Source organism: Anarrhichthys ocellatus, unplaced genomic scaffold (assembly GCF_004355925.1).
Source record: "Anarrhichthys ocellatus isolate YVR2014 unplaced genomic scaffold, GSC_Weel_1.0 scaffold13, whole genome shotgun sequence".
NCBI lineage: Eukaryota > Metazoa > Chordata > Actinopteri > Perciformes > Anarhichadidae > Anarrhichthys > Anarrhichthys ocellatus.
The window spans coordinates 6,451,353-6,461,663 of NW_022280043.1; the positions used below are offsets into that span (position 1 = coordinate 6,451,353).

General features: G+C 43.6%; 1 protein-coding gene across 5 annotated transcripts in view; it reads left to right on the top strand.

The window, feature by feature from the left end:
• Positions 1–10,311, top strand: part of grik5 (glutamate receptor, ionotropic, kainate 5) — a 72,856-nt gene that overhangs the window by 33,148 nt on the left and 29,397 nt on the right. For 3 of the 5 annotated variants that reach the window (XM_031853530.1, XM_031853531.1, XM_031853532.1), the window contains exons 1-4: positions 6,023–6,134; positions 6,803–6,967; positions 9,504–9,601; positions 9,995–10,160. In XM_031853530.1, coding sequence (XP_031709390.1) covers positions 6,023–6,134; positions 6,803–6,967; positions 9,504–9,601; positions 9,995–10,160 — 541 coding nt within the window. Of the gene's footprint in view, positions 1–5,972; positions 6,135–6,802; positions 6,968–9,503; positions 9,602–9,994; positions 10,161–10,311 lie in introns of those variants that run through there. The other 2 variants (XM_031853529.1, XM_031853528.1) reach the window with 1 other exon arrangement.

Below are 10,311 nucleotides of genomic sequence, written 5' to 3' on the forward strand. Positions count from 1 at the left end.
AGAGAGAGAGAGAGAGAGAGAGAGAGAGAGAGAGAGAGAGAGGAGAGGAGAGGGCAGCTGAAAATGAGAGATCAAAGTCTCTGCAGCCCTGCTGAGGGGAGGACAAGGTGAAAACCTATAGGAAGTGGGGGGACTAACTGAGACAGAAAGCCGGAGATATTTGGGTTGGACACAATTACACAAACACCTAACACAACACAATAAGACTGCCATGAAATAAAGGTTGTGATGCTTATAATTAAGGTTGGAACAATTAGAAGGCATGTAGCTGTGTGCACATCACAAGTTGGTGCAAGGCTTTTATAAAACCGACACACTTATTTGTCTACAAAGACAACGTTTCGATCCCAGTTGGACATGCGTTTGACTTCTTTTGTTATTGACCAAATCCAACTGGGATCGAAACATTGTCTACTTAACTAGATAAATGGAGCATAACTCTTGTCATCACTATTCCATATATTGTCAAAAATGCACTCTTCCAGAAACCAAGGCGACGCTTTCAGACTGCTCATCTTGTCCGACAGACATCCCAAAACTCAAAGAAACTCAATTTACAAAGTTTTGAAAAAGTTACGCAACAACTGCTCACATATGAGTTGCCGATTTTTGCTTCATAAATGATTTAAACATTTAACAACTATCAAATTGTCTCGTCTGAACAGCCCAGCATCTCTTTTCGCATTGTAGAGTTCTGTGGTGCATAATTTATCTCCATTGCCAGTGTTTGGTGCCAATAATATAACATTGCAGGAAGTGGTGTGCCCTCTAATGTGGCAGTGGCACTTTTATAGTGCCTATGAGTTTTGTGCAGAAGACTGCAGGAGAAAATGGTTTTGCTCATTTTTCAGGCTGAAGTTTGTGATGTTGCCGTATTCAATTTCACTACATTGTTAGATTTTCATTTTACTTTCCTTATTTTACTGTCCCTTACTAGAGTTAGAGGGGACTCTTCTCAGAAACAAACACTCAACACTATATGCTTCACAAGGTTGTGTTCATTGCAGTACTTGTATTGAATTGCATTATTTGTCATAGCTGTTCCTGTTATTGTTGTTTCTTATTCCGTATGGACGAGCTAAGATTATACCTTTTACCCAGCATTCTGCAGTCAAGTAAACATTTTCAAAAATCCTATTTAAGATATACATACCAGCTTCCTGGCAGGCAACATCACATGAATAAATCATATTTGCTCCAAATGTTTAACCTCACCTTACAGGCATGCCTCAAATACAAATTCTCAAAAGCCCGTATGGCAACAAGAAGGAGAGGTGAGAGTAAAAATCCTCAGAGAGAATTGGAAATACTGAAACGAAAGGGGTAAGAGGAACAGGGAGATGGTTGTATAGCGTGGAGGACAATGGTGAGATAAAAAGTAAAAGGCAGAGATGGTGAGATTAGACACATGTAAGAGGAGAGGAGATGGAGGAAGTTTGAATGGGTGCAAAGTGGAAATGCTGAGTCAATGCGACCAAGAACATGTGCTGCCGCTTTGATGCTAGATGCAGACAAAAAGTACTAAACACTTAATCCTACAAAAAGCCAAAAGGGGTGAACAGAAGGTCCTTGGTATTTTTTCCTCTACCACTGACACACACACACACCAACCCGACCTCCCTGCTCATCCATATTGTTTGGGGGGAAGACAAATGCTCTGAAATGGCCTCAGCGTGCTCATTCAGGGACAGCAGCCCGGTTGTCTGCAGGCGCTCTCTCGTCAACAATGACTTTTAATTGTGAGAAGAATGAGCAAAATATAACACTTCTGTCCCGTAATGGCCGGCGGTAGAGTCGTCTTAAATCCACAGCCTCTGTAGCCGTTCCACTTGCAAATTCAATTATGGGAATGATTCATCCTTCCATTGTGATAACTGTCAGATTTCCTTGTGTCATACAATAAGGCAGAAGGGGAAAAACAAATGATTTGCCAGCCCCCCCACCGACACCCTTCTCCTCTCCTTCATCCCCCCCCCCAGCTGCTTTTCTCCATCTCAGTTCTTTTTGTCTTTCTCTGCATCCCTCTCTTCTCCCCTTGCTATCCCTCATCCTGCTTCCTCTGCCTTAGTCTCTGTTCATCCTCTCCTCATCTGCCTGGGGGTGTGAGGCGAGATAGCGCTCCCTCGTTTTCCGATTTTCTCCCCCCCCCCCCCTCCCTGCTTCCCTTCATCCCATTCTGGCCCTCCCTTTGCTTCCACTCCCTCTCCTACCACACACTCCCCCCTTCTCCCTCACGCTCTCTCTAGATAATTAAGATCTCTGATTTTACGGTGTTCTCTTTCATAATAGGCACTGCAGACACTATAAGCAAGACGCCAAGTCTCCTGTGCGCGCACACACACACACACACACACACATTGAGCAGCAAACACACACAAATGCATATGCCTTTATGCACACTAAGATGAATACATGCACCAAACAACTAAATCTCCAACTAGGATGAATGTTCCCTCTCACACTCTCAATTCTCTCTCTCTCTCTCTTGTATACACACACACACACACACACACACACACACACACACACACACACACACACACACACACACACACACTCTCTCGCTCTCTCTCTCTCGCACACAGCGAGTCTGGATATTTATGTATTTTGCTTTTGTGTATTTGTCAGTGGTGCCAGCGTGCCGGGTGATTTACAGCAGGGTGCAGAATGAAAGCGAGCGAGGGGGGCAAGAAGCAGTATTTTTTTGTACAGCTCAGACTAGTCTGGCTCCGCTTGGCCCTCTTGCTGTTCCGGCTCCCTGCAGACTGACACCCAACTGCTACAGGGACTCGGCCATGTTCTACTACAACAACAGAGGACATACATCAGCCAGACACGCAGTCCTCGCAGATTAAACACGGCAATAGCATCTCACCGTTTGCTCTCTCTGTCTCTCTGACTGAATTACCTCTGACTCCCTCCCCCCTTCACTAACACGGTATACTTGCCTCTCTCCTGCAGTGGTGGATGAAGTTCTCCGATCCTTAAGTAAAACCACTAATACCACAATGTAAAAATAGCCCTGCTTTAAAAATGTTACCAAAGTAAAGAAGTATTAGAGGTACATTATACTAACAGTAATTCATCAAAAGTCCTCATTACACAAAAGAGCCCCCTTTTTTTCAAGAGAGACCTGAGAACAGGAGACTTAAGTTAAGTTGCGGAGAGAGGAGAGATTTGAGGTAGTTTAGAAGCTTTAGCTGTAGTGCTTTGAGAAATGAATACGATGTGATGATTATTTCTTCTTGTTGGTAAGAGAGTGCATACAAATTAGTTACACAGCAGTGACGGGTATGAAATTTGTGATTGACCTTAAAGCGTAACACATCGTGATAAACCGGGTTTAGCTGCTGAAGTAAAGACGGCGCAGTGTGACTGTTCTGAGTGTCCCCATTATACTACCTTTTATTATTGATCCCTGTGAATTACTGTAATGTAAAAGCAGCATTTTAACGTGGCGACTTGGTGAGGTGGAGATCATTTTAATGACTTAATATACTATAACGATGCATCCTATTTTATAAATGAACCATGTATTTTGTAGGTTCATCTTATTTCTGCAAAGTAACTAGTAGCTGTCCAATAAATAGTGGTTGAGTGAAAACTAAAATGTTTCCCTCTGAAATGCAGCGAGTATACCTGAGTGTACGAGTACGAGTGTACCCTTCAGTACGAGGTTACGTTCCGTGTTTCTCTCTCTATCCTGCTCCGCATCCCTTTTTGCAGAAACACTTTCCAATCTCTTCTCTCTGTATTCAATTCTGTTCTTTAATTCCCTCATCGTCCCCAGCACCGTTCCCTCTGCTTCTCATTCTCCTTACTTCTATCACGGCTCTCCATCTCCTCCACCCCCTTCTTCTGCTTTGAGTATATATGCTGTAATCTTCTCTGTCTAATGCTGTCAATAGCTCTCAATAACAATGAAATACCACCGCTTCCATCCCATCATTGATGAAGGCATATCCTAAGTTAGGATCTTATTTGTCATCATGGCAATCTGCTTCTTGGTAATAGCCAATCAGATAGCTCCTGTGAAATGCAGTGCTCCCATGATAGGCTCCCCATCCCATTGTTTTGATCGACTGCACCTGAAAGCCCGCCACTTCAGCTGGGCTCGATCAATATGCCATCACACTCGCACATGCTACACACACACACACACACACACACACACATGCACACACAAGCATGCAGACACACTTTGATGAAGAGTAAATTGAGAAAGAGACCACTGATGTGGGGAGCAAACAGAATACAGTAGCAACAGCCGGCACGATGGAGTACTTTGTGACAGCAGTGTGGCGTAGTCGTCTCGCTGTGTGGTCAGAATAATCAGCTGTTGCATGACTGTCTCTGTTGTACATGTACACCATTATAAATATTCACACAAATATGACAGAAGCTTATAACTGTTGATTTATTTTCCCTTTTAAATGTAATGTAGTGTTGCAACATAAATGATTTATTGAATAGGAAGAATGGAAAAAAATACTCCCACTGTGGGCCAGTTATTCTATGTTGTGTCTCACATAAAAATGGCCTCGCATAAGCGCTGCCTCTGCTCACTTTGAGCTGCTGTAACCATAATGAGAGCAACACAGCCATCTGCACAGTATGGCGCATGCTATTAGTATTACAGACATGTTCGTGCACGCGCTTGCCCACCCTTTGACACAGCAAACACAAGAATGAGAGACAAGTATAGTTAGACAGGAAGAAAGGGAAGCAGTAATTGCATAGAAAGCAAAGGAGAAGAAAAGGGGAAGTATGGTTGGTTTATGAGACGTGAAAAGGGATTTAAAGCAGAGGGTTGCAGATTTTTTTATGTGCTTTTAAACATCAAAGCCTAAAGACGTGCTGGAAAGGTGAGTGGTGAGAAAACAGACTAAATGAAGATCTAAAAGTGAAAAGGCTGGATAGAAAAAAAGGAAGAATGAAGGTGGGAGGGGCGTTCAACACAGTGATTGACAACCTGCATCATCTTCCTCTTTGATGTATACACAAGTGTGTGCACAAACACACAACGCCAACTCATTTCCTTTCCCTCATGTACTTGTCAGGGTCAAAGGTCAGCCTTCTGCCACTCCAGCATCCCTGTGTTTACAGCTGCAAGGGCCAATTAGAGGTCATAAACTGAGTCTTTCGGCTGTCTGTCTGATCTGTCTAAAGCTCTAATCGGTGAACCAGACTTTTGCAACATTCCCAGGTCAACAGCCCCCACCAACACCACCTCAACCTCACTGTCTGTCTGTCACACAGCTCTCCATCCTTTCGCACTGCCTCGTCAACATGTCCGTCAGAGCAAGGCCTTGTCACTCCTCAAGAGCGCTGCTTAGCACCAGTGCAGCTCAGCTGAGCTCTCTTTGAGTCCTTCTTTTTGGTGGTTGCGTGTCTGTTTGGAAGTGGGCATAGTGGATTTCACCGTGTGTGGGTGTATAGTACATGGCTGTATGTGTATTCAAGGCCGTTGCCTTCGTACTTGGGAGTCTCTTTGTACGTTTGTACAAAGTGTTTCTAGTATGTGACTGTGTATCTGTTTGTATGGCTTACTTTTTATATACGCATGTGTGTGTCTACAGAGTGTAGATGTGTATGAATGAATGTGCGGCGACGTGTGTGCCAGCTGTTGTGATGTCGTCTTTGAACGCCTTGGAGATTTCTTCAAGGCTGAGTCCTGTCACTTTTAAGCGGCAGACTCTCCAGACGTGTATAGTTATGTGTGTACTGTATTTTATTATTAGACAGAGAGTGTGCACGGGACTCGGCTGCCTCTGTGATACGACAGGGAACATCTTCATAGCTCAATATGAAAGTCTATTGTATGTGCTGTCAAATTACAGGTGGTCCCACTACATGGAAATGTGACAGAGCAAACTGAAGATAAGCAGCAGGATGACAATTTAAAGAGAGACATCTTGTACCAGGAGAATGATTGTGTCCAATAACGTGCAATGTGTCCTCCGATCCTGAAGGTGGTGGTACAGGCAGCCAGCAGAACATTCTCCATGAGGAGCAGTAGAAGATGCCGGCTCTGCCAGCACTGCTGCTGTCAATACACTTCCTCCCCTTCCTGTTAGTCACCATGCTGCCAAGCTCCCTCAGTCAGGCCCCTTTGCTCTCCTCCGTCCGAATGGGTGAGTGGCCAGCCGTCCATCCATCCTTACTACACCTGGTTCAAAAAGTTTCTCAACATACTTGTCATGGTTTGTTTTTGCTCTGGTGCCTCAAAGTGGGGTTTTGCCACTTTGGTCAGGACAGTAAGAGATAAAGTTACAGCAAAGCACTTTGCCAAATGAGCATTAATAATATACCTATTGGTGTCCATACTGTCCTTACACAGCAAAAGTAATTCCCCATGCAAAGAGAGATTGATAGATCTTATTGGAATTATTTAAGTCGTATATATGCAGTATTAAGCATAAAAGTGCTTACTCCAAAAAAAGCTTCCATCAGGAGCAGGAAGATCTGACACCTGCAACAATACTCTTCAATGTTTTAAATAGCAGTGCGTTTTCCAGATTTATTGTAATTTGCATACTGGATTCTTAAATCCAGTATGCAAATTAGAATTCTGTAAACACAAAATGTTTTGTCTTACGAAACAACTCATGTACACAGAGGCTAGACACAATATTATAAACATATCACAGACTTAAGGACTTGTGCTTTGCAGCAACCTAATCACAATTATAAACATGAAAGAAAATGTTTGATATTTTGGAATATACACTTATTTGCTTTCTGATGGTGAGTTAGATGAGAAGACCATAAACAATCTCTCCTTCCCTCTCTGCCTTTCTAGCGGCAATCCTGGATGACCAGTCTGTTTGTGGGCGTGGGGAGCGGCTGGCGCTGGCCCTTGCCAGGGAGAACATCAACAGCGTGATGGAGGGTCCGTCCAGAGCCCGAGTGGAGGTGGACATATACGAGCTGCAAAAAGACTCCCAGTACGACACTACTGACACCAGTGAGTGGGGCCGATGCATGCCACAGAGAACCAGTAGAGCAGATTCACCCAACCCATCAGAGTGATTAAGTCCTGCTAAATCCATTATAGTCCAGTAGGGCATAGTCTCTAATTAGCACAGGCAGAGAGTGACCACTGGAAATACCAGTAGATCTTATTATTAATGTGGACTATTAATATTAATAGTGACCGTTATAGAGTATAAAAGAACAGTAGTCTACAGAATACTTCAGGTTTTATTCCACTTAAAAAGGGGGAGCTGGTATTTTCCTGAAAAACTGCCTTTTTGTGAGCAAAATCCTCAAATGATGACCAGAACGATAAACCTCCTCCACTTTCAAGTGATTAGGAGCCAGAGAGGGCTTGTGCTGATTAGTTTACACATCATTGGAGACCAGTAATGGGCCAGTAAGCCTGTCTCATTAAAAACAGTGGACCAGTGCCCTCCAGTAACAGCTGGCACTTCCTACTGTGTCTGCCACGACAAAAACAAATCATCAAATACTAATACAGATCAGCAGTGCAGGACAGCAGAAAGCACAGAGCACAGCCGCTCCGTGGAATTTTTTATTGATATACAGAGTTAAAACAAAATGTATGGAGTCTGTGAAGACAGAAGCAGTACTGTTGAATCCAGTCACAGAGGAGACAAGGCGCTCTGCTCCTATTCTAATAGGTCACTAACCCTGCCACAAGCTACTGGCAAAATGTCTATGTGTGCTTGAGAGGGGTCGTGTACATACGTGCATGCATGAATTGTGTGTGTGTGCCCTTGACCGATGGGCAGGAGACTCTGATAGGCTTGTTTGCTCGCAGCATTTTTTCGTCTCTGGATCAGAGAGCTCATCATCTTACAGCTACGGCTCTCTGAGGCAGGCTTGCACGCGCGCACACACTCACACACACACACACACACACACACAAGCATACACAGGCATTTACTCATGCATGCACACACCCATTTCCCTTTTCTGCAGACACCCATGCACATTCACACACGGCCACAGCTTGGGCATACACGCTCACACATATACAGGGACACACACAAACAGACAGTGGCAAGGACTGAAGAGGACTAATTGGGATGAATTAAAATACCAACCAAATATGCCAGCAAGAAAAGAGCTCATGACTATCAGACGAACACAGTTAAGTCACCAGACCCATGGCTGCTGTATCTGTGAAAGCAATTTTTAGGTGAGTAGACAGAAAACTTGAACAAAAATGAACTTACCGGACAAATAAAATATACTCTACAAAAACAGGGAAGTATCCTCTGTATGCTAAAGCAGGGGTTCTCAAACTTGTTTGGGCCGGGGTCCCTTTACAGGGGAGAAGATTTTCCAAGGACCCCCTTATTTATTGTAACACAGATGATGCATATGCTCTCTACCACATGTACTCTTTGACGCTCTTTCTTGCTGAGAGTTAGATGAGATCACTTTCGTGTCTGTAGGCTAAATCCAAAACTACAGGCTTCAGTCGGGTTATTTTAGCGCATCTTCATATTTATTGTACGGGCATGAGACGTTAGCCTTCTTATCTGATTCCTGAGAAAGAAAGTGAATCAGTGTATTGATCAGTTAACAGAGACTGCAGGCTGGTCAGGTGTCAGACAGACGATGAACACGGCTTGTCTGTTACTTACATTTAATCATGAATGTCTCTATTCAACATAGTGGAGACGTATGTGGCAACAATTTTCGGGTACGCTCAGTCACATGACTTTCTAATGAAACGATTAAAAAACCGTAGCTGATCTTCTTCATGGTTCAAAAGAATAGACAATACCCGAGCCTCATCTTTTTATGCATTGATTCGTTGGGCATTTGGGACAAAAGGTGTGAGATAATGAGTGTCATTCATCAATTATACAAGCTAACATAAAGCTTTTTTTGTGCTGACAGAAATGTATCATGAAAAGGTCTGAAATCAGTTTCTTCACATAAGCCTGGATACATGGATATCAATACTTTGATCATGTGGAGGTTTCAAAGGCTGAAATCTCTGCTTGAACAGACTGTACACTGAATCATAGAGTTTACTTCAACACTACTTGAGCAAAGTACTTATTGTAATACACAAACGTGTAAAACAGTTACCCCCACATCAATGTCTTCCTGCAAAAAGATTATGATACAAAATGGCATTTGTTAATTGAAGGCAACCCACCAATCTGTTAGTATTATTCTGATGCCAGTGATATAATTAAAGCAAAGAAATCCTAAAAATCATTAAAAGCAGCTGTCTAAAGAAGTGAATTATTGCAGCAGGCAACGCCTGGCCTGCCCTGCTGTAGTCCTTGGAGTATTTATCGCAAAATAAATCAGATTATAATGAGACGGATTGTGCTGCTACAATAGAATCAGCGGGTAAAGTGAAGCCCTCATGCATCCTCTTTTTTTTGCTGCATTTTAACACTTTCCCCGGACCACAGCCCCTACTGTATGCCAACTCTGTGCTGCCATCAAAATGGATCAGAGCGAAAGGTATGTGTCTGCATATCCAATGTTTACTTTTCCCTTTTCCCTTTCAGTGTGTCAGATTCTACCCAAAGGCGTTGTCTCTGTGATAGGTCCCGCCTCCAGCCCCGCCTCTGGCTCTACTGTCAGTCATATATGTGGAGAGAAGGAGGTGAGTGTGGAAGATAAACAAACACACAAATATGTACAAATCTGTGTGCATCGGTGTCTCATGCATACAGACATCTCCTACCCCTTTCTCTCTGTCTAACTACGCCTCCTACTCACAAACGTCGTGATGAATTTATCTAAATTTGGTTTCCCTTGCTTATAGGACTTCTCATATAATTAACCGTCATCCACCTGTTCCAACTGTTTTCTCCTTTCTTCCCGTAGCCTTTCATCCTTAAAGTCTCTCTCATTTCACCCTGTAGCCTCTCTAATGGAGCTTCAATATTCCGTTTTTTTCCTCCTGTGTGTGCTTGGAGGGGAGCTAATCAGGATGCATTTGCCTTCCTTAATATTTCTCTATCCTCTCCTGTCCTCTCCTCTCTCCTTCTGTCAGATCCCTCACGTCAAGATCGGTCCGGAGGAAACTCCCCGCTTGCCGTACCTGCGCTTTGCCTCTGTCACTCTGTACCCTAGCAACGAGGACCTGAGCCTGGCCATAGGAGCCATCTTGCGCTCGTTCAGCTACCCCTCAGCCAGCCTGGTCTGTGCCAAGGCTGAGTGTGAGTACTCATGCAGCCTCTTTTAGAGACATACAGTACATTATGTGTGACTGCGTGGCTGTGTTTGTTGTTTAGGTGGGTGTTCTTGTGAGTTTATTCATCTAGTGTGTGTGTGTGTGTGTGTGTGTGTGTGTGTGTGTGTGTGTGTGTG